The sequence below is a fragment of the Trachurus japonicus genome, chromosome 16 (assembly GCF_045865225.1).
Source record: "Trachurus japonicus isolate A0001 chromosome 16, Traja_1.0".
NCBI classification, from domain to species: domain Eukaryota; kingdom Metazoa; phylum Chordata; class Actinopteri; order Carangiformes; family Carangidae; genus Trachurus; species Trachurus japonicus.
This window is the reverse complement of record NC_140922.1, coordinates 20952790-20976658: the sequence shown is the minus strand read 5'-3', so window position 1 is coordinate 20976658 and position 23869 is coordinate 20952790. Positions and strand designations below refer to the sequence as shown.

Below are 23869 nucleotides of genomic sequence, written 5' to 3'. Positions count from 1 at the left end.
AGAGGCCGGTCTAGCAGCAGGGGAAAGGGGGGGGGGGGCTATGCAGGCGGCGGCTGGTGCAGAGAGATGGAGCTCCGGTGGATCTGCGGAAACACAGAGAGAGTGCGAGACACCAAGGCCAAACTACAAAGTACAACAGAAAATGACAGTTCAAAAATATACTGAGGAGAGGAGAGGGGGGGGGAGGAGGGGGGGGGAGAGGAGAGGAGAGGAGAGGAGAGGAGAGGAGAGGAGAGGAGAGGAGAGGAGAGGAGAGGAGAGGAGAGGAGAGGAGAGGAGAGGAAAGGAGAGGAGAGGAAAGGAAAGGAGAGGGCTCTGTGTAACCAGATGTGTCCCCAGCAGTCTAAGCCTATAGCAGCGTAGCTATAAAATGGTTCAGAGCTACCTGAACCAGCCCTAACTAAAAGCCACACACAGGTGTTAAAAAGCTGTGATTAGATTGTAAAGTAAAGTGATTTTGTTTTCATCCACGCTCTATCAGTCGATGTTATCGCTGTGAAATCTGTTCATGGTGTGGTTTCCCACACCCTATAGTTTTCCTCCCTTTCTCTGTGCCTCTTTGTCTCACACACAGAGACACAAACACACCGCTATACAGAAATTATAATAATCAGCGTGCAGGCAGACCTCCTCTGAGGCCCGATTCGAACCTCTGTCCCCATCTGTGTCTCACTCGGAGAGAGAGAGAAAAAAAAGGCAACAAGGGAGACGCTCTCTTCTCCTCTTCCTGCTTGATTCCCTTCAATCTCATCTGACATGTGGCTCAATGTCTCACTATATGACAACTATGCTGTCCTCTCCCCTGCATTGGAACATTGGCCACAGGAGATGTGTGTGTGTGTGTGTTTTTAATAAGTAATTTTTTCTTCTTTTCCTTTCAGGGCAGCTTGAAATTGCACCACCTACTGCAGCACAGTTGAGATACGGTAAGAAGTCTAAACTTTTTTTTTTTAACGAGTTTTGATTTATATGTGTATTTAACAATGATTAAGTGAGCACATTGATTTGACAAATGCTTATTAACCTTGTGACGTGACAGCTTTGATTGATGTCCCTCATTTAACCTTCGATCAACAAGAATGATTCATGAAGGATCTGTGTTAATTAGAATTACTGAGGATTATTGAGTTTTATTTTGGTTCACAGCAAAGGAAAGAACATACTATATATGGGCCTGGGTAATAGGGTTATACATTATTGAGCCTGAAATAGTAGCCAATGAAGAATAACAAATAGACAAAAGCTTTAAATTTTAAATTTAGAATATGTAATCCTGGGATTAGCAGTTGTTGTTGTTTTTGACAGAATAATAATGACACATCCCCCCCGTTAGCTTCCACTTACTTTATGTGGTTGATTATCTTCCTTGTAGTGTTAAATAGCACATAAAAGATTCAGTCTCTGTTTGCTGTGGACTGGTTTTATTAGAAGTTGGACAGTAACTAAGCACTTTTACTTAAAGATAGGGTTGGGGATCTTATTCTGTGGCATTTTTTACTGAATTGCTTGAAATCCTCTCCACACCCTGATTGCAACCAAGTAATTTAATACTCTGAGGCGTGGCTTCAGAGAGAAGTCTGAGGAAAGGGGCTTGGACTTTTGAACCATTTTTCCAGGATCTCCAACCAAAAAAAAGTATATTTTTCCAGTATCTTCACTAGTCTATACTTGGATATTATTTTTTTTGTAAATTTATGACATTTACTTTGAAGCAGAGCTTTTAGTCAGAGGAATGAATTTTATTTTATTTTATGACAGTGTGATAGATCATACACTGCATTGATCACAGGAAAAAAATACAGTCACAGTCAACTCCTCTGCTGTTGCTCATGTAGCTAGTGTTGTTGCATGTTTTAAACGTGTGAACTTGACAGTGGCCTAAGAGCCAGAGCTGTACAGCTGAGGAACAAGGCGCTTCAACTGATATGAATTAATGTGAATGGAGCAGAAACATTTTCGATGTGAGTGAGTGTCGATCTGAAGAGGCTCAATGTAGTTATGTTCGATGTAACAGTAACTGTTAGATCATACAGAAGGTCAAAAATGTGCACACTCACACACATGCAATCCACCTGCACACACAAACACACACAGGAAACTCATGCAAGCTCCTTCACTCTCTGGTGCTGAGTTACTGACATGACCTCACAGGCTTTAACACCTCCTCCTCCTCCTCCTCCTCCTCCTCCTCCTGCTGCTGCAGCTAAGAGGATGGGACGTCTGCTGGATAAGCATAGTTCATATCATCAAGTGTTTTCTTTTCTCACAGTATACTTTTGACAGTGAGATCTTTGTGAGTGTAGGCAAACAGAAACATCTCAGTTCTTCCTCTGGCTGTGATGAAATGCTGTTTTTCCTGCTCCAGCTCCTCAGTAAAGATAACACACCAAGGGAAACATCGACTCAGCAGACTGACACAGTTCAACACAGCACACATGCATTCCCTCAGCACAGAAAGGCCTGTGTGTTGTTGCCTTAGTTGTATCTCTCTGACTGGGCGTTACACATGTTGATGACTTGTGTGGAAAAAATGTCATGACTTCTCAGATCTACAAAAAGATCTGTTGAACACATGACTCATAGCAGTCAGACCTAAACTGACTGACCGACTGAGTGGTGAATGAATGTAGTGAATATTGCATGTTTGCTGACCAAACTGAGTGAGTATGAATGCAGTTAGGAACAAATTGACCCTGGTCTCACATATCCATCCATCCATTAGCTATATCGCTAATCCATGTAGGGTCACAGAGGGCTGGAGCCAATCAGGTCTCATATATTTAAAAAAAAAAAAAAAAAAGTCACCCAATATTTCTTCATTTTTTTGAAATACATAAATACACAAATAAATACGAACCAACCATGTATCCATGTATATATTTTTTTCTTTTTGCATGAAAGATCACAGAAAGACATTTTTCAACTGGTTCCTGTTGTAGCCATGGGAGAGAAAGATTTTGACTGTAGGGACAGCTTCTGAGTTTAACTGATTGGTGATGTAACTTGGTGTCATTGTACCAGTAAGTGGTGAATTTATAGAAGGATACCAGAGGAACAACAAGCCAAACAAATGTCTTCTATCAAACACTGCAGAAGTTCTAGTTTGTTTGCTTTTGCACAGAGCAGCATCCACACCAAACACCAGGATTTCACTCAGCACGTCTTCGTCTTGAGAGATGGAGTGCTCTTACAGTATTAAAGTATTCCATGTTGAACATGTGAGTGAGTAGGTGTTTTGTGTAGCGAGGCTCAGACTGCACCAGAGAGACAACTGTAGGAAAGAAATAAAGTGTTGAGCAGCGTTAATGCTTGAAGCCATCAATTCCTCTGCAGATCATTTACATGAACCAGACTGAACTTCACTTCAACTTCAACTAGAAGAGACTGAACTTTCCTCAGGCTGTGGATGACATTTCAAACTCACTGCCACGGCACCGACAGTGTATTACACTGTACATTACACCTACACACACAAACTGGTATAAATATTCTAATAGCTTTTTTTTTTTTGGGGGGGGGGGGGGGTATTATTGTAAAAAAGATGCTTCATATTAATGACACTGTTTACACAAAATGTCAAACTTGAACCTTTTTCATTTTCCGAGACCTTTCCAGTTCAGAGTTTAAGGTTTTATTTACATTTTGCTGCCGATTTGTATAATTGAAACTGTGCTTTTACTTTATATGTTTTCCTTAGAATTTAAAGTTGAAGTTACATACTGTACCTTGTTTCGTATGTCACATACTGAGCCTCCCAGATTAGGGAATACTGTAGGAAAAAATGTTCTTTACCTAGTTCCCATGTACCAACATGTGCCAGAGGAGAACACTTGACACTGAGGTTTTACATAAGCTGTTAAGCTAAACATAGCAACCACTTCATGAATTCGAGAGTCTGAGAGTGGATGATTCCAATCGGTTCATCTTCACTGTTATCTGGGACATGTAGCCTAGATCTTACACAGCAATAATTTATTCATAATTAGTTTTCTGCAACATACTGTACTAAGAATATGGATTTATAAACACACCTGCAGATTGAAGTCTTTTTGGTGCATGGTTCTGCAATTTCATCTGTTACAGCAACCTATAAGAATATGTTTAGTGAAACCATGCTGTTATATCTTCTGTGTTTGTGTTCATTATGTTCTGCCAGGCTTGATTATGTTGAATGTATAATGTATGTTGTCTAATCTGCATAGCTTTTGTTTGCTTTGTCTGTTGGGGATTGATTGTTTGTGTTTGTTCTTTTACAGTTTTGCTGCACAACGCTCTCCCTTTTGTTGGATTTGGATTCCTGGACAACTGCATCATGATTGTTGCCGTAAGTATCAGCTTCATGCAGAGCTGTGGTCGCCGGCAGCTCGGTGAGTGGGGAGATGTATTCAGAGCTCGGAGTTTGATTTCCACGGGGGGTAGCCTGTGCATGGAGAATATGCTGTGCTCCCGATACCGCAGGAAACTTTGGAAAAAAACTATCAAGGGAGAAGGAGAAAAGCAAATCAAGTTTGTTTGATGCCACTGTACATTTCCTGTTTTATCTTTGTCATTGCACAGCAAACTCTCTCATCTCTGTTTCTCTGTGCTCTTTTCTCTTTGTCTTTGTACATCCAACACATCGTTCTTTAGTGAATCTTTGCAAAGTTGTTCAGATAATAAAACCTAAACCCAGGGGAAAGTGCATGAGACTGGATTAATGAATTAATAAGTCTACTTGCATAGCGGGGTTATTTACGTTTTAACAGAAGATGATGAATTCTTTTGGGGCTTCAACAGGATTGTGGGAAAAGAAATGCAGAGAAAAGAATGTATACAAAAGAAACAAACAGAAGACAATACGGTACATCTAAATGGGACATCTTGAAATGCTGTGCTTGGCCCAAAATAAGAATATTTACACTCTTTTCATAAGGGGGTTCATCAAACACAAGAAGAGTCAAACCAATACATAATCACACTTTTGGTCTGGATTCTACTGGTCTGTGTTTGTGAATTTATTGAAATCATTCTGTAATAAATGTTGTAAGTAACTGCACGGGTCTGGTTGTTCTCATGTCTTCCAGAGCCTTCTCTCTATTTGCTACTTGCAGTCCAGATGTACAGTTGCACAGACTCTGATTAGAGGCTGCAGTTGAACAGTGATGACCACTTTACTGGTTTAAAATTTAAAAAAAAAAACCCTGCTCTGGCATTTCGGATAAGACTTATAAGTGAGAAAGGAAAAAAAAAAGGTCAACGATCTTGTTGAGAATGAAAATATCTCCATTACACAGAGAAAGTTGTCAGTACTACAGATTAAAACAAACTGACATCATGGACCTTCAATATTTAGTCAAGATTATGATGCACAGTTGTTATAAAGTAAGCCTCAGCACTGACCCTTACTATTTATATTGCTGTTACTGTATGCTTATTATTTATATTCCAAACATCTGTAATCTGTGTGTTTTCCACAGGGCACACAGATTGAGTTATCCATTGGTGTTATCCTCGGCATTTCAACTATGGCAGGTATGAAAATGTCATGATCTTAATGTCATCTTCTTAATGTTTTCATTTTTGTTTTTAAACGTGTGTGTGTCGATGTGGTGAGTTTTTTCCACTATTTCTTCTTACTAATACTCATTTGCTTGATTCTTATTTTGCTTGATATCCTTTTAAAAACACAAAGATTTGATAAAGGATTTTTGCACAATGATAGTAAAGCCTGCACTGACAACACAAGGGAAACGTCCATGTTGCTTGTTGTAAAGCTACTTTGGTAAATTCTGTAAACATACCAGTTCATACGTGAATTACATGTCTGTAGTGATGTAGTTTAATTCCTCAGATTAACCCAGGTGAGTATACTGTTTGATGTGATGGCATTACTTAGACTTAGTGTCTACCAGACTGCAGGTGCTGCACGCTGTTTTTATCCTACTGTAAAGATAGTGATATGCACTTCCACAAAGGAAAAATAAAATAGATAGAAAGAGTCATTTTTATTTTCGGCCAACTAACACTCCAACAACTGCAATGGCACTAATCCTAAATAAATAAAGTGAGATAACATTAGAGGACGGTAAAGTGTCAGCGTGAGTGTCTGGCCGAGAGGATAATCATTTAATAATTCATGAATATATAATAATACTGCTAACCGGCAGATTAAATGGTTGTAGTAATATCTATTTAGCTCAAAGAAGGACATTTGCATTTTTATGTTATTACCTGTTCCTCTTCTGTGTGTCTGGGAGAGACGCTGAAGTTATTATTATTGTGTTACAGTTACAATGACTGAATGCAGACAGGATGATTGTCTCATTTTTTTGTGCGTGATGAAGCATTAAAACGGTTCCTATTTATAACATTTGACCATTATGTACTAGAAAGACTGAATAATTGTATCTATTGGCAAATCAGATTGTGTTTAATAATTTACGCTCATGCAGCTATAAATCCAGATTTTTTTTTACTTTCTAGTTGTCAGTCATGTCCACAAGAACAAAGCTTCTACTTCGTCTACTCTCACTCTGCAGGTCCCATCTCTCCTTTTGTTATTCTGGTGTTGTTGTTGCTGGAGGTGATGTCGGTTGTGAACTTGTTTTTAGCTCGAACTCTCAAACATCAAACCGACTCAGTTCTGAAACACTTGGATGAGTCAAACGCCAAACAGAGCAGAGGTGGGAGAAGCACCGACACTGGGCTTCACTGGGAGCAAGAGGGATCCAAATAACTTGACCACTGCACACCAGAGCGAGGAGCATTGATCCATGAGGGATAAAGTGTAGAGAGGTGAAGATGTGAATCTCCACTCTGAGGAGCTTAACGTCTGTCAAACATGCTTCTGGTTCTGATCCTGCTCATGTAGATTTCCAAGTCAAACAGAGTTTTCGACTTGGGGATTTTGGTGAGAGATTGTGATCTTGATGAAGCCAAAGGAGAGAATTCAGGCCCACTGGGATTAATAACCTCAGTTATCAGGTTGCAAACTCAGCCAGAAAATTTCAAATTCAATTTCAGCTGAGCTTCTAGGAGTTTGACAGGCAGACGCTGTTATCTCTGTGTGGCGAGAATTTTTCAGCCCCAGCCGAAAACCCCTTAAAAAAGTGAGAGAAAAAAGAAGAAAGAGAAAGTGTGCGACTACCCAGGAGCCCACACAGACACTGATGGATAAAACAACAGAAACAGCTTCTGTTCTTTCTCTGCAGCATTTCACGGCCGCAGCCCAGTTTCTATCACCCAGGCTCCATTTTCACAGCAGTTGTTCTTTTACTCATATCTGCTGCATCGGGGACATTCAGAGGTCTGCAAATCAAAAGGCTGGAGTTATCTAACCCAGTCCACAGTGATTTACCACTAGTGTCAAGTCTGCAGTCCAGTCCAGCAGTTACACATTCGCTAAGGGGCAAACATATCGCAGCTCAAATGGAGATGGAGGCAGCCACATTAGGAAATGTTCTGCTCCTGAGCTGATTTAATTATGTATTTTAACCAGAGGTAATGGTGTGAAACTCTCAAAATAGGATTAAATCTTTCTTCTTCTTTTTTTAAATGACAGCTTAAGTTATTAAAACACAAAATCGCCCCATGCTGTAGAGAGTTGCCTTCAAGGACCCAGATTCTCATTATTGTAAATATGTTTTGATACAGATACTCCTCACTTTTAAAAGCCTAATCATAAAGAGTATACTTGTGTTTTGTGTGGCTGTACTGCTGTATATTTACTGCAGTTATTAGTTCAACATTGCTCGTATACAGTTTTCCATTTCTCAGTCTGTGAGCATTATGACCTTCAGATTACAGCTGGTAGGTAAGCCTCACAGACAAGAGCTATAGAGACCAATAAATGGTTCCCACTGTCTCATGTTTGTTATTGCACATTGTTTCACGGCCCATTTAACCACCAGTGGTCACTGGTGCTGACAGTTTCACTGGTTTAGCTTCAGGACTAGAAACTTTTGGGAAGTTCTCGAGAAAGATTTTAAGATTTCATCATAAAGAATGAGATCAAAAGAGCAGTAAATCTATATGTTCCCTTAAAGGCCAAATTTCTTTAGTCACTAAAAAAAAGATATATAGGAACTACTGTCTCTTGTCTTAACTCAGTGAACTGTGTGTCTCTAGGTGTGTGTGGATGTGTGAATCTGATGCAGAGAGAACACTCCTTGTGGCAGACTACTGATCTTGTCTTGTAATTACATTTGAGCTGCTGGACCACAGAATGGAGCCTGAAGGGCTCTCCATTACATCTGCCACTTCACGGGCTTGCACAGAGATTTGATGTTTAACCACTGCAGAATATTTTAATTCCACATCAATAATTATGAGACTTTTAACTTAACAAACCCAACTTCCTAAAACTAACCAGGCTCATCATTACTCCTTCTTAGAGAATTCATGTCGCCAGCTCTGATAACAAGTCCACTAGGTCCTCACACACTTGTCTATACCGACACTGTTTGATTTGTATTATTTTTAGTTAATTAAAACAATATGTTTTGCTGATAGAAAAGCCAATGTTATAATTCTACACACAATATTTGGTTGTTCAGAGAACATTTTCACCCCTGACTAGATATCAAAATTGACATGACTAATATTAGTAACATCCAACCAAAGTTAATTAACAAGGGGCCCAGAGCCACAATAAATGCATTCATGTACCCTCTATTTCATGGCCACAACTTGGATGATCTATAGTCAATTTTCTTTAGGGCAATGCTTTAGTCAAGGACCAGAAGCAGAACATAGACTCATGTTGTTCCCACATACCCAGCCCTCTTGGATTTTCAAATCACCAAAAAATAAAAAGGTTTATTTGTTACTGTGAACCTATAACATTGCAAAGAAAGAAGAACCAGATGTCTAATGCATTGCCCGAATGTTCAAATCTAGAGTCATCCACCCAGAAATATTCAAGTACGTGGCACTAAAATGTTAAAAACAAAACATTATACAATTAAACATGAAATGCATCATCAAAATCACCTAAATCACATCACATTTCTCCTCATGGTCACCGTCTTAGTCAAGGACTTACTGTCTGACCCTACCCGAAACTTTTTTTCCTACTGTTGAAAATACCAGTAAAATCTCCTTATTTAGCCTAAATGTGTTTTTTGGCGCCGATTGATTGGCTCAGAATAACAAACTTGCAGACTTGGCTTCATGTGGCCCTGCCTCTCTCATCCAAAGCACCTCTCACATGGAAACGCTAACATCTTTGATCAGAGGCAAATACACCTAACCTGCAAGTCTCCCCGCATACGTAGGTCTGCTGGGTCACAGTCAACAATATCTACCATGTGTCACATACAAATGTTCCTATTTAGACTACATCGCTTGTTGAATCAAGTCTTATCTGAATTCCTCTGAGCTGATGTTGATGGTTTTGTATGAGATGGCAGTTGGCAGAAAGCAACTGCAGCCAGTGGACATTTGTTGGATATTTCATTTACTGTTTTCAGCCTTAACCCCTTGTACATTTGGCATTGAAATTAATTTTAGGTAATCTTATTGTACATGCAGCCCAGATGCATTGATGACAAATTGTAATCCATTTGGTCAGACCCCCTCCAGAGGTGGTCAGAGAGACGCATTGGGACCACATTGAACTCAAGTGTAAATGTAATTGTGTTATCAATCAACATACAACAGGACATTTATGTGTGTTGTATCCAGATTGTAAATGAGTCCTTGTAGCTACAGCAGTTTAAAGATCAGAGTGAAGACCTCCTGCCAGAGTTAGATGGAGACTGAGTCTTAGCAGAAATGGCACTGCTGCTTTGCTTCAGTTCCCCTGAGGGTTTCAATTCTCAGAGCAACACTCTGATCTCAGGGTCACCAGCAATACAGGGAACACAAGCACAGCGCAGCTTTTATTCTGTCTTTTGGGAGCAGCTTCAACAGGAACAGAAATCAGAAGATTGTTTAAGGCAGCGTCTCCCGACTCCTGATCTCCTGCTCTCACTACTAACTGCTTCGCTCAGTGGCAGAAACCAGAAAATATTCAGACACGATGACACTTGGATTTGCTCCTTGGTCCTTTTTCATTAGTCATTTCACCGTGCCCTCATCCTCTTCTCCTTGGGCACTTTGTCAAGTGCTACTCTGCCGCTCACATTATTCATGTGAAGTTATGAGGCTCGGGGAGCGAGTCAACACTGATATGGGCTTCAGAGGCGCATCTGCCTCATTACTCAGCCCACAATGCACTGTGGTTGTCCATCATATCTTGTGCCACATGGTAGAAATAAGCAATGTATGGTTATTTTAAGGAAAATCACTCACCTATAATTGATTTTATATTTAGAAATTAGATTAGGCTTCATAGTTAGTTATGGGATAAATAATCAAATGGTAAATGTCTGCTTTAAACATGCTGCCTCCTGCTTTTTGCTCTCGCTATGCATTGCAAATGGCCACTACCACAAGGTAGAGGAAAGTGTTTGAAGTGCTTGTTACAGATTTGTGGTTTGATAAAGAAAAGGAACAGGACACTATATTTCTGATGCTGTACCCACACCACCACTACACTATCCTCCATGTTTGATGAACACTGTGTGCAGCTCACCAGCTTTTATTTCGGTACATTAGTACTGATGTCATGACGCATGAACCAAATTACATTTGACTCTGGCAGGCTCTGTGTCTTCCATTATAGCTTAAATACAGTATATTGTTACTGAATGTACTAAATTTAGTAACATTTCAGTGTGAATGGTGCCACACTTCGAGGTAAATGCTTGTGATTGGCAGACAGATCATTCTTTTCTTCTCTCACAGACAAATTCAGTTTCCTAACAAACACATTCAGTGCCTTGTACCTTTTGGCTGTGCTCGACACAAACCTCAATTTCCTAACTCATTTTGAGATCATGTCTCTTTCTCTTCTCACATTTTCTGCAGCTGCTGCCCTTGGCAACCTGGTGTCTGATCTGGCAGGACTGGGGTAAGAATTTCACACACGCACGCACACACAGACACACACAGCAACACACATACACACACACTGTTTCGTATGAGCGGGCCAACCCATGCAGCTATTGTGTTTCTGCAAATCATGGCAGGTTGGTGTTGGAAGTTCACTGTAATTATTGATACCTGCAACTTCCTTTTTCATGATGTTAAATACAGAGAGGTTTTCCATCCCACTCTGCTCCCTCCAGTGAAGGCTGTGTCATTAGAGTGTTAAGTGTTAAATAGTAATTATTGACTTTGGCCTCGAGGAAGATCAGTGTGATCAGCAGAAGAGAAAATGAAACACAGCCACAAGAGGTTTTTGTCCTGCTGTGGTTTTGCAGAGCATGAAATGGATATTACCATAAATAAAAAAACACGGCTGGTAATTTAAACCTATTAGCACGGTTTGATAAAATCAAGACCGTTTGAGTAAGGTGTATAAATGAGGTTATGTCTCCATTTCTGCTCTGATCTGGTTCAGCTTAATGTTAAACTAGTAATGAACAAATGTATAAGATAACTCTTAAGTTACCCATCCCACACATCATGGTCTCATCACATATCCTCATTTTGGATTTTTAGAATCATTTAAGAGAAATAACACAATGTGGTTGATAGGAAACCCCAAGGTTTTGCCATAGCCAACAGCTGTTTACTTGGTGTAAAAGAAACATTAGTTATGAAACTTTAATTGTCAACAATAGCTGAAGCTCTTGGTAGGGAGCTGTACCTCTTGATGCGAACAAAGGTCAGAGTGCCAAAGGCAAAAACTCACATTTGGCTTCTTTATTTTATTTATTTATTTTTTTACTTAATCATACTGCGATTGAATCAAATCTTGTACTGGGAGTATTTTATCATGGTGATCAGTGAGCACTCCAGGTCTGATCAGTCTGGTGAACATTTGATGTACTGAGGCATTCAAGGTTTGTGTGGCATATAAGGAAGTGTGCACTTTATCCATTATCTTGGTTCTCAAGGTACTATAATGTATGATGTACAATTCCTCTTACTGCTGGCATACTTAAAGCCCAGTTTCACAAGATCACAAGAAAAAAAATCAACTTCACTTAATTATTATACAGGGTTGTGTTGATTTTTTTTGTTGTTCTCATTTTTACTTTGATTTTATCAGTGTAAAACAAATCTATGTCCAGGTTTTTTGAGAAAATTAATCAAAACAAAAAATATCAAGTCCATTTCAGCTGCAAATGACAGTTAAATGCAGTATGGGATCTATAAAAGCATAACAAGCTCTATGAGATCTGGAGGCTGAAGAGGAGACAGGGTTTTTGTCTTGGATCCTTTCAGATGATTGAAACTCCTATAAAGTTCAATGAGCTGATTCATGATCATTTTCCACTCCAGAGCCCCCTAGTGGCAGGAGGGTAATAATCAAATCTGCTCCACAGCCTGAACTGGTCACAAAACTTTAGTAATAGTAAGAGTAATATAACAATGTATCATCAGTGTACTGTAATGGCCTGTTGCTCTGATTTAAATACAGATAGATAAACATTGAATAAATACACAAACACCACTCGGACACTGTTGTTGCCTGTGCTCCTTTTCAGTGTGATTGATTAGCCGAGTTGTTGTGGCCTCTGTAAAGGCTCTCAGTCGACACACTCATATTTATGTGTCTATGTGTGCGTTTTGGCCTATCAATCATAATTGGAGAGCAGAGCCCCTGTGGCCAGTTTGTCAAGGTAAGACTCGATTACACCAGACAAGAGTGCTTTCTTTTTTTATTTTGATAGATTCACGCCAGCGTCTGTGGAGGCTGTTTGTAGTGCTCCTGCGGGTGTCCTTCACTGCAATAGTTTACATCTCCAGGCTTGAGTGTATACGAATCGAAAACACCTCTGTGGCAGGTTAGAGGCTTGTACGTATGTGGAGGAGGAATCTCAGTAGATTGTAGCTTTAAAATTTGATCAGAAGTTGCAGCATGAGGACAATCCAGATGCCTCAGAGTCTTAACTGTAAACTGGTAGCAGTATTGGTTTTTAGTTCACTTTATATCCACAGTGTCCAGTTGCAGGCAAGCTTCTTAAACAGTGAAAAACCCCTTGGACTAGCTTCAACTAATGCTTATATAGTCAATAACATGGTATAGTAAAACATCTAATTGCTTTGTTTGAGTATGTTTAAGATTATCTTATTTTACAGTAATATCATGATACTAATGCACTAAGGTTACAACTAACTGTCGCTTTTGTTTGCTTCATGGCTATGACATGAAAAGGAAGAGATGCATGCCAACAAGCCAATGGATAAATATTTTATAATAAAAAAAAGTCAATAATTCTTGAAAAAGTACTTGTCAAACCCATGTTTAGTACCTTCAAAATGTACAGCAACCATAAGTAATTTGTTGTTTTGTTTTTTTGCAGTTGAAAAATTGTGATTACTTGACTAATTGTTGCAGCTGTGTTGTAAAGTGTCTGATGTTGTACCCATGAATTTGCATCTTGTAGGTTGCTTCCTGTAATTGGCTGGGATTACATTCTCGCTGCACTTCACTTGGAAGTAGATCAAAATCCTTATTTCCAAACAATGTTGGAGCATAGACGTTCAGTCAGAATAGTTCCCACCTGCCTCAATGATCCACGTTAAAAGTTAAAGAGGCTGAGTTTAGTGTGGTTAATGTGCTTAGTGTGACCTTCATTTAGTTTCCATCTACCGGAAAGACTCGGAAAAAGGGTTTTTTGGCTTTATTCAATGACAATACGAGAATGGATTGTCATGCAGAAACCTCCCAGCATACTTGTGCCTTTAAATCACACTGGATGGGCGAGAGGAAGAAATCTGACAAGTACAGTTTTCTACATTATAGTTTCTATTAATATTTGTGTAAGCCAAGATTGATTGTTGGTGCACACTATTCTGTGAACTTGTAGACGGAGGACAGTGCTATACTACATTAAATCAAAAGGATAATAATACAGAACATATGATGTAATCTCCTCTGTTGATGGAGAGAGACAGGAAGCTCAGAGGTGAGAGCGGGACAGAATGAAGATGTTAACCCCACACGAACCTGCTGATCCACCAGACCTCACAGTCAAGTCACCTGCCTCTCTACAAAGGCCTGTTTTCTCAGTCAGTCCTGTAAGCGAACGGCACAAATAGATGGAGCTGTCACTACAGTCTGCTCCTCCAGAGGCTTTTTCGGTCAATATTGTAGCGATTATGTTGCAGCGGTTGTTTGAAAATCCTCCCACTCAACGTCTGTTTTGCTCATTTAAGAGACACTGACTGAGCTCCGCTGCTCTACCTTGTGTAGAATATCCCAGATGAATGTGTGCATGTGCGTGTGTTTGTTTTGTGTGTTTGTGTGTTTGTATGTTAGTGCTTGTGGTGAGGAGGCTGTGCAGCTGTATTCATATACATTTGTGGGTATGTATTTCATGTGTGTGGGTATAAGCTTGGCGGAATTTGTAAGATTTGCCTGTATGCCTGTAGCAAACCAGATGATTCCTGTTGAAGGCCATATAATTTAGGTCATGAGTCACTGATCGTTCAGCCGGTTGTTATTGCTGCTGCTGCTGCTGCTTGTCTTGGTCTCGGCTGCTGCTTCTGTTTGTGTTTCCTATGGACACAATGCATCAGTGGTTTTCTGGGGCAGACGAGGAGCCCTAAAAAGCATTAGTGCATTAGATAAAGTTGGAGAAAACAGGGCAGAAACTTGGAGAAGACTCATTAGTGAACTCCAGGAAGTAAAAAGAGGGGACTTTAAGTTAATTACTACTGGGTCTCTACCCTAAAACATTTGCAGTCTGGGATAAATGACTGTCTGGGATAATAACATCATGACCTTGTGCCATAAAAAGCGAGAATAAGGCAAGGAATAAATGGATGATTGATAGTTCAATTTTGTGCAGGTCAGGAAGGATTAACATACAGTGTGACACTTTATTGATCTCCAGGCAAAATCTCATTCTGCTTTACTTCCTCCAAGTGTCTTTAAAGCCTCTGTCGTGCTCCTGAGAGAATTCAGTGTTTTGCTCAAGGGTGCTTCAGTTTCGGCAGATATTTTTTCATATCACGGCTTAATCTCCCTCCATCACGTTGAGGGATGTGTCGCCAGTGTCATTTTAAAACACACAAGATTTACCACGCTGTCTTTTGTTCCTGATAGTTCGTCTTTCATAGCTATGCTTTCAGTAAATTTCATCATGTCTGACTTTGAAAACTGCAGTGTTTTGTTTTCCGATGAAGACCTGATTTCTTTTCTTTATTTTTTTTTTCCGTCTTGCTGTCGCAAGCGTGTGAAATATTTGGACTGAACTTGACTGGAAGGCGGGAGCGTCTGTGACATTGTTGCAGTAGGCAAAACACAAATCAGATGTCTCGTGTGAACACAGCAGGCGGTATTTGGATTGATGAGGAATTTATGTTTTATTGATCCAGGGAGAAAACAAAACAGTTTAAACAAATGTAGCATGTTCCCTCACATTATGTCTCGATTATCTCTGTTTGAGATTCGTTTTATGAGCAGAACAGAAAAGAAATACTCACAGTACATTTCCCTGACTGTCAAACTAGAGACTCAATTCTGCCCCCTGTTGCCATCACAGAGTTTGACAACATTACTCCTCTGCCCCTGTGCAATCAATCAATGTAAACACTGGACAAATGAATATCTCTCCTGATTATGGGTAAACTACACATTTTCTACTTTTTTTCCCCTTCTGTGCTGAAATGCCGTGGGCTTCAGGCTCACACACCTCTCTCAACAGACATACACACACACACGCTGGCTTCTTCTCCTCTTCTCCTAATCTTTCCCTTAAATATGCTGCTTGGTACTTATCAGTCCTCGGACCCGACAGCTCTGGCTGCAGATTATTTGTGTGGGCAGCGAACTGAGGCTCCATTAGTGCTGCTGACGGACCCAGACCTGGGCCGAAATATTGACGTGAACTGCGACAAAGATGCACATGCTCAGGTTTTTAAATGTGATCCATCTAATCTGTAGTTCTCATGCCAGAGGCTGAGGTTTTTCTGAGCTGGTAATGATTTAAATCCTTTTTAGTCACTGCAGCCTCTTGAATTGGCAAAAGATATCATGACATTTTAGGTCTGTCTTATTGAATTTGGCAGAGTTGACTATAATTATGACTGGAGGCACTGTTGCTCTTGATCAGTGATTTGATTTGGTGACACAGAACTCTTCATCCGTTAGTAGACGTGCAGTATAATTCAGTGCTTCACATCAGACACATTGTTCCACTTGAATTGAAATGAACAAGAAAAAAGACGTTTTGGATGATTGATGAGTTTCAGATTTTACTGTATAACTCTGTAAACAGTATTCTCAGTCTTCTGCCATCTGTCTTTATAATGTCAGCTGTGCAAAGTGTCGGAAATCATTTTATTCCATCACACTGTCTTTGGCAGCAACAAGGAGCAGATTGGAACATTAATTTGCTGATGTAGTGTGTTTGCTGTTATTATTGATTACTTTGGTCATTAAACTCTGAGGTTTTTCCTCAGTGGGAGTGGGGAAGTGTCATTCTGTGGGTGGTTTAATGAATCATGACATTTAATGTGGAGAAATATCAACAGGAGTCTATTATGTGAAACAGCAGGGAGAACATGAATATTTGGTTGTAAATTGAATCTAGGAACAAATTACAGTCATAACCCAAAGTCTGAACAAACACAATTTCCACATTTTTCTGAATGTCACATTTTTCTTTCAACCTGTGAATAAAACCTGAAGCTCTGAGCCGAGGGCCTCACACTCAGAGCTAATTCACACCTGAAAAGACTCAAATGATGGGATACAGACTTTATGTAATTCCTTCAGTCATGTGTTTCTATTACTGACCTTTATGTCTACTGTGTCTCTGTGTTTGAACTGTTTGAACATACTTTTCAGTCTCCTGAAATGTCACAATGAAAGAAGGATGAAATTAAAAAAAGACAGGCACAATTCATCACTGTCTGTCTCTCACAGCACCTTCACAGTTCACTGAATAGAAGTGATTAATTGTCGCTCCCTCTCTTCAGACTGGCAGGTTATGTGGAGGCCTTGGCGTCTCGGCTGGGGATGCAGATTCCTGACCTGAGCCCGAAACAGGCTGACATGTGGCAGACCAGAGTCAGCTGTCATTCGGTTGGTACCACTGTCCCTCACTGAAGCCCCTTACCCGCCTCTGCTCTTTTAATGTGAAAAACTCAGACTAATGAACACTCAATGTAAACCCAGTCAGAGTGAATGTTAATCAACCTGATGTGTTGTTTTTGTGTTTTCATGGTTTCCATTTGTTGCAATGCATCATAAACATCACACCAGTCCAGGTCTTTGCACAGTATTGTTCCTTTGATTTGACTTTTCCATCACACAATCATTCTGTGAGTAAATTTGCACCTGAATAATTTCTCAATATGCTGTGACTGCTGAAGTGCGTAATGTAATTAGTTTTAATTAGCTTCAGTAATTAATGCAGCAGGAAAAGGTTCCTGGCTCTTTGTAAAAGGTCATACAGATTGTTCTGACATGTTGGGAAAAGCCTATTTTATTTTCTTGCAAACATGTCAAAGTGTAATTGGAAATCAATGTGTCAGTGCTCAGGCATTCAACATAGTTGTTTTCTGGCTTTGTAATCTTTCCTAGCAGCAGGCCAGGCGCTGCATTTAAAGGTTTAGTACAATTTAATGATGAAAAAGCATAATCATATACAGTAATACGGTATACTGAAAGTATAATAAATAAAAAGAGTAAGTCATCATGTTAAAAAAAGAAAGATTTTTAGCAGATTTAGCTATTTCAAAACATGGCCTCTTAAAATGTGTATAATCTTACTTTTCCTTTACCTCTCTTCAGGGCAAAGCCCTTGGCGTTGGCATCGGCTGCATCCTTGGTATGTTTCCTCTTTTGTTCTTCAAGGATGATGATGAAAAGAAGAAGAAGGAGGGCCAGACGGAGGCGGGGGAGGAAACACAGTCGCCAGCTGCTCCAACAGAGAGCAGCAAAAACTGAAAATGACAACTTTGCCGGAGACAAATATTATTTGGAATCCATTCGAATACTTTAAACTGGGACTGATTGGCCTTGACTGGTGGACTGGTGTGTATGGAGCCCATACAGTCTAATCACTTCCCAAGGCTGAATCAAACCAACAAACTAAAGGTATTCCGAAGAGGGTTTTAAATACTATTTGACAGTGGACTTTTTAACTGAAGCACAGGGACTTGACTGTCTCTCGAGGAGACATGAGACCATTGATTCATTGGACTGCTGCTACTTCAACTATTGCACCGTAACCTCACCTTGTTTTGACTTGACAGACACAGGCTGAAACTAATTTCTTTAACACACACTGCAGTGGCCTGTGCATCTCCTCTGCTCTGAGTCCATTGAATGGAACAAATATAAAAGTTGTGAAAGTTAGGGCTCCCTGAAATATCACAAAAAAACAACAACTTGCAAGAAAACAAAACAGTACCAGAGCCGATTCCAAAAAAAAAGGAAAAAGCTTCCTTCATGGCATTTTGACGTTGAAGCTGTCTGATATATTTTCAGAAATCCTCATCAGTCAGAGCCATGTCATCATACAGTGTTACAAGTATTTAAAGCCATGTTAAAGGCCTCTACTCTGTTTCCTCAGTCAGTCAGTTATATGAAGGGTGATGAATGAAGGAGAGAAAGTTACATTTGCATATATAAATGCCTCATCCCATATTAAGTATATTATGTCTTAGTTTTACAAGTATGTCTGCCTTTTAATGATATCACTGTCTTAAGTCGTCAAAGCCAAACTGCCTCTTCCACACTCCATGACCACCAGTTGGCAACTTGTGGTGAGATGACAGGTGGTTAAATACAAAAAGCCTGCGAGCTGCTTCTTTGGATAGTTTTTCTTTTTTTTTTATTGTTGATGATAAACTTTATGTTAGCTTTATGAAATCCCCCACATCAGTAACATCCAAAAAAAAAAAAACCTCACCTTATGTAACCAGGTGGATGCAGTTCTGCAAAAACCTTTTAGAGATCAGAGCCGAGGAGCAGGAGGGAGGAGGAGTAGCTGTGGCACAAAGATAAGAAATGCCAACACTGAACCACCTGACACCTCTGTCCCATTTGCACTGACCCTCCGGCTCCAATACCGTATGACTTATCTCCTTCTGCTCTGCACCAGACAACCTGTAGCTGAACCACAACACACCTCTCCCATGGTGAGATAGCACTAGGCTTTTAATCCAGTTTGTATGAGGAGATGGTTGTTACCCTGTTTTCATTCCATGAAAAGGCTACTGATTTTTACCATAACACAAACACACAACTGCATTTCCCCTTGCACCTTGACACTAATGTCTCTGTTCTACTGCCCTCCACTGGTTAAGCGGCAGAGGAGTCTCTGAGTTTGGTAGAACTGCTACACCACCATCACATATGGTTATAATTCATTACCTGTTGACTATCCCTGTTTAGTATTCAAACCCCTCAAGGTCTTGCTGTGATTAATCACTTTATAACTATAATTATCGCTCCTAATCGATATGCAAACTAGATAATCTGCAGCATCTGCCAGCCATGAAACATGGCGACAGGAAAGATATATTTTTTGGGGGATAGGATGCTATCATCCCTCAGAGGATTCAGTCAACCATCACTTCCTCATTTATTACGTTTTTTTTTTTATGTCATATGCTTGGCGCAGGTGGCACAACTGCAGAAGGTGCTGAATCTGTTTAGCAGCTGAAATGAAAGGAAGTAACCGTCATGTCACTGAATGAAGAAAAGTCTTTATTTTTGTTATAATACTCAGACAAATACTCATGTACGTTCTCAGTGTATGTCCTCTTTATCTCAAAAGACAATGTTAAGAAAAGAACACATTTGTCCGCACAAAACACTTTTGTGAGTGTGTTTCTCAAAGAGGAAAGAGTTTGCAGCTGATCGCTCTCCGTCACAGTCCATGACTAAACTAACCAATCGTACTCTAAAAACTTGACACTCACAAAGGAGACTTACCCTGTATAAGATTCTTCTAGTTATTTATAATGTGGGTAACAGTGATCCTTAACAGTGGTAAAAATGAAGAAGATGTACAAACAATGGAACATATTTATGTAGTTAGGAATTTTTGATGTCATTGCTTGATTTCCACTGTGCATGCACTGCTAATAAAAAAAAATCCTATTGTACATGTTTACTTTGTAAGAATAATTTAAAAAAAAACTTGTATGTTCTAAAATGATGCACAGCAGCAGGATATGAATCACTGGTGGTGAGAAGATACGAATAACTCAGGCTGGGTTTACATGCAAAAGATTCATATATTTTTATGGCTGTCCGGACAGTTACAGAGCACAAAGGATCGCACGTGTTTCCCTTTTAAGACAGCCGGTGATAATCAAAAAGATGAAGAGTAGGATTCTCTGACTTTGGTGTTGTCTTGTAAAAGATTTTGCAGATTAGAGCAGCTCTGCTTTGATGTGAAAGTGGACAGTTGGACAGAGTCTGGGGTGTTATGAATAGATGGCTGCTTGATGGACAAAATGTAACATGGTTTCTTATATAAGTTGCAATTTACCCCCTTGAATTGCATATTATCACTACATTTATGTGTGTGTGATAGTTGGAAGAAGGATTCACACTGAACAGAAGCTCAGAGTTACATGATATTGAACTGGTGTAATTTTATTAACAGGAAATGTTTAATCAAAGATGGCTGAAAAAGTACACAAAACTATACTTGAAGGGTTGCGCTTTGGGTTGGGCCGTGTTTAATTTAATATCTGCTGTTATGTATCAGTAAGCTGGCTTACTTTATTTAGTTAATATAAATGCTGTGATGAAATCTGAAGTTACTTTTAAGATGAAAAAGTTATAAGCCAAAGGCATTTAGGATATACAAATATTACTTAACTGTGCTAAGGTTTACAGGACATGTTCCAGTGTTAGGTCATATCTGCCACAATCAGTTGAGTATTTTTCCTGATCAAAAGAGTTTGTTCTCAAAGCTACTAAAAGATAAATAAGCAAACAGTACATTCTGGATTTTCATGTTAAAATCTATGGAAGCGTAGCCAATGAGAAGAAGGTTGGTATTATTTAGCTGTGGTAGAGCTTTGCTGCATTTGTAGAGGAATGAATGGCCCCTCCGAAGCTTCTTTACAGGAAGGATTTAGTTTTAACTTAGACATTATGGGGACTGAAGTGATGATTGTAAGTGGTGTCATGGCCTGAGAGCAGCAGTGACAGTTCTCCTTCATTTGCCCTTTAAATTCAAGTCAAAACATAAAAAGGTAGACATTTTACAGACATATGAATCTTAGTCTATTCTCTAGTTGCACAAACAGAATTAATTTCATTTGGCAATGAGGTTAAAGCACATTGTCTTTTTGGGTGGGTTTATGAAAATGTGCTTGTTGTTTTTGTTTTTTTGTTTTTTTTTTACAGCATATAGTATACGTCTGTGCTCAGAGCATGTGTCAAAAGAAGAGAGACATTCAAATGGTTACTTACAAATATAATACAGAAAATGCTGGATTCATTTCAAGAGTCTGTTCTGTGATGATTCTATCTGCTTTAATTAAACAGTTACCACCTGGCTGCAAAACATCTGGCCTGGTGTGGACTTTGCCTTTACATTCTGCATGATTACGTTCTACATTTATATTTTGTTTCCTTGCATTCATAAATCCATACATAATATTTGATATATCAACTTTGGAGACATTAATATACAAACAAAGGAAAGTTAGATTTTCATCTAGTCAGTCATTGGTTTGAATCAAATTAATATTGCATCTGCTTATTACTGGAACTGGCCTTTAGTACTTCAATCTGTTTTGCAATCATAATTAATAACTTGCACTATATTGTTTCACACTGAATGGCTTTTAGGCATTTTGAACATGTGCTTATATGCATGTTACTATTTGTCTAGTCCCTTGTTCAGTGTGCTGGACAGATGCACTGTCTTGGTTGTGTTTGTAGGAACTAAGCTGAGTTTCATTAACAGTCATTTGGTCTTTCCGTTTGATCTGGGGTCATTTATCTTCTATCAGACACGTCCAGAGAGGTTGGATACAGTCCCACTCACGCCAAACTTCTCAATAATATCAGCAACTAAGAATAAACCTTTGAGACCTTTGAGACAGACCTGTTGTGTAAAATATTAGTACAATCTATTTATTTATTGGCACTTTTACGGAGAACCAATTCTTGTACAAGCCATTTTAGATTATCTTTGAGAGGATAAGGAAGAATCCCTCTCTTTTCACATCTGTTTTATTCTGTGGCCATAGATGTGTAGCCACAGCCTTACATTTCATTGTGGCTTGTTGTCATCTTTGTCCCATTTTCCCTCCCTCTGGTTGTCATTAGCTGTCTGTTGGTTCAAGCTGGATCAAAACACAAGCACACAGGTATATCTGTGTCAGAGGGGACCAAACAAGTGACACAAGGGACAGAGAATCAGCCACCTTGAGAATATCATCAGAGATGAATCATCATGGGACAGGCGTTGCATAGTGAAGGTGGCGCTGTTATTGTGGGAGAGTCAAGTATGAACAGATAAACAATGCAACTCTTCAATGACACCTGGAAGTAACACTTATTTCAATTAAGCTTTATTTGTTATTCTATTTATTTTTTATTGTTTTGCTGTACCACTCACTCTTTCCTGTTAAAATGGGACAATAGGATAATAAGAAAATACCACGCACACACTCACAGTCAGTATATTTGATCACACATAAACATAAAAAAATATCCTCATATTCAGTATTAAGTCATTCAAATAGCTGCTCATTCTGACATCACATTCATACAGTATATGTGCCACTCATTTCCCTGTACCAAAAACACATGCAGACATACAATGCCGTGAACATGTTATTGATCACAGAAAAAACATTTAAAGGTTACAGCTAGTTCCATGTCCTGTTTCACAAAAGTAGTTTCATGTTATTGCAAAGCCATACATGGGAGGAGAAGTGTCTTTTTTTTTAGTGCACGCACCATTTGAGGAGGTGCAGTCAAGTGCAACAGTGTGTCGTGGGGACAAAGTGTAATACCATTAGCATTTAGATTGTTCATTGCAGGCAAAATGGCTTCTTGCACATAAATGGTTACAGGTCCCCCGACCATTTACGACTGACACTTCATTAACTCCAAGTGAGGTACTAATGTGCAGCTAAATATTAAAATAATTAACACAAATGAAATATTGCTATTTTTACTCAAAACAACCAAGAATTAAAAAAAAAAAGTCTAGTCTGAAAAAGAGAGTTGCTCAAATTAGCAGAGATACTAACAAAAGGTTAATATGCACATTCCCCCGCTTCATGTTTCATCTAAAATCTGGGGTAATTTACCCCTTGAACCCTGTAGTATTCATCCAAGAATTATAGTGTTAATGCCCCCCTCCCTTAGCAAACACTTGTTTGTGGACGAGGTCCTTGTCACAGCAAAGCTAAGAATTGAGATTTTTATTACATGGCATTTCTGTACTAGAAAAACATGAAAAATCTGTATTGCCTTTGATTTTTTTCTCCATACTAACAGGCTCTACTCTGCAGCCTTTACATATTAAGTAGTGGAGGCCTCGGACAATATGTAAACTGAGCCAAAACAGGCAATTCAAAACATTTTGATGTGCTCAAAAAGTTGAGATTAGCCCTAAATTTCAAGGCAGGTAATAAAATGTATTACAATTAATGCATGATAAAACTGTTAAGTATCCAATGAAAGGATTAGCATTTCCATTAGACAACCATTATAATGCATTTTAAAATGGTACGACCTGACATCTTCAAGTGTAATTGTTCCTCACCAGGCATACTACCAAAAAGAATGTGTTGCATTGCACCTGTGTTAGTGTTGTTAGCAAATATTGTTCAAATCAACCCATAATTGTAGCTGAAAATTAACATGCTAGCCTGCAGCAGATAGCACCATTAA

At 39.2% G+C, this 23869-nt stretch overlaps 1 protein-coding gene across 1 annotated transcript in view; it reads left to right on the top strand.

Annotated features, from left to right (window-relative positions):
* The window catches only part of LOC146972357 (transmembrane protein 65-like), a 33514-nt gene extending 15100 nt beyond the window's left edge, over positions 1-18414 (top strand). The window contains exons 3-8 of the mRNA XM_085802479.1: positions 882-926; positions 4257-4324; positions 5457-5511; positions 10891-10933; positions 16963-17068; positions 17780-18414. Coding sequence (XP_085658605.1) covers positions 882-926; positions 4257-4324; positions 5457-5511; positions 10891-10933; positions 16963-17068; positions 17780-17935 — 473 coding nt within the window. The 3' untranslated portion in view covers positions 17936-18414. The remainder of the gene's footprint in view (positions 1-881; positions 927-4256; positions 4325-5456; positions 5512-10890; positions 10934-16962; positions 17069-17779) is intronic.
* Positions 18415-23869: the final 5455 nt, after the last annotated feature.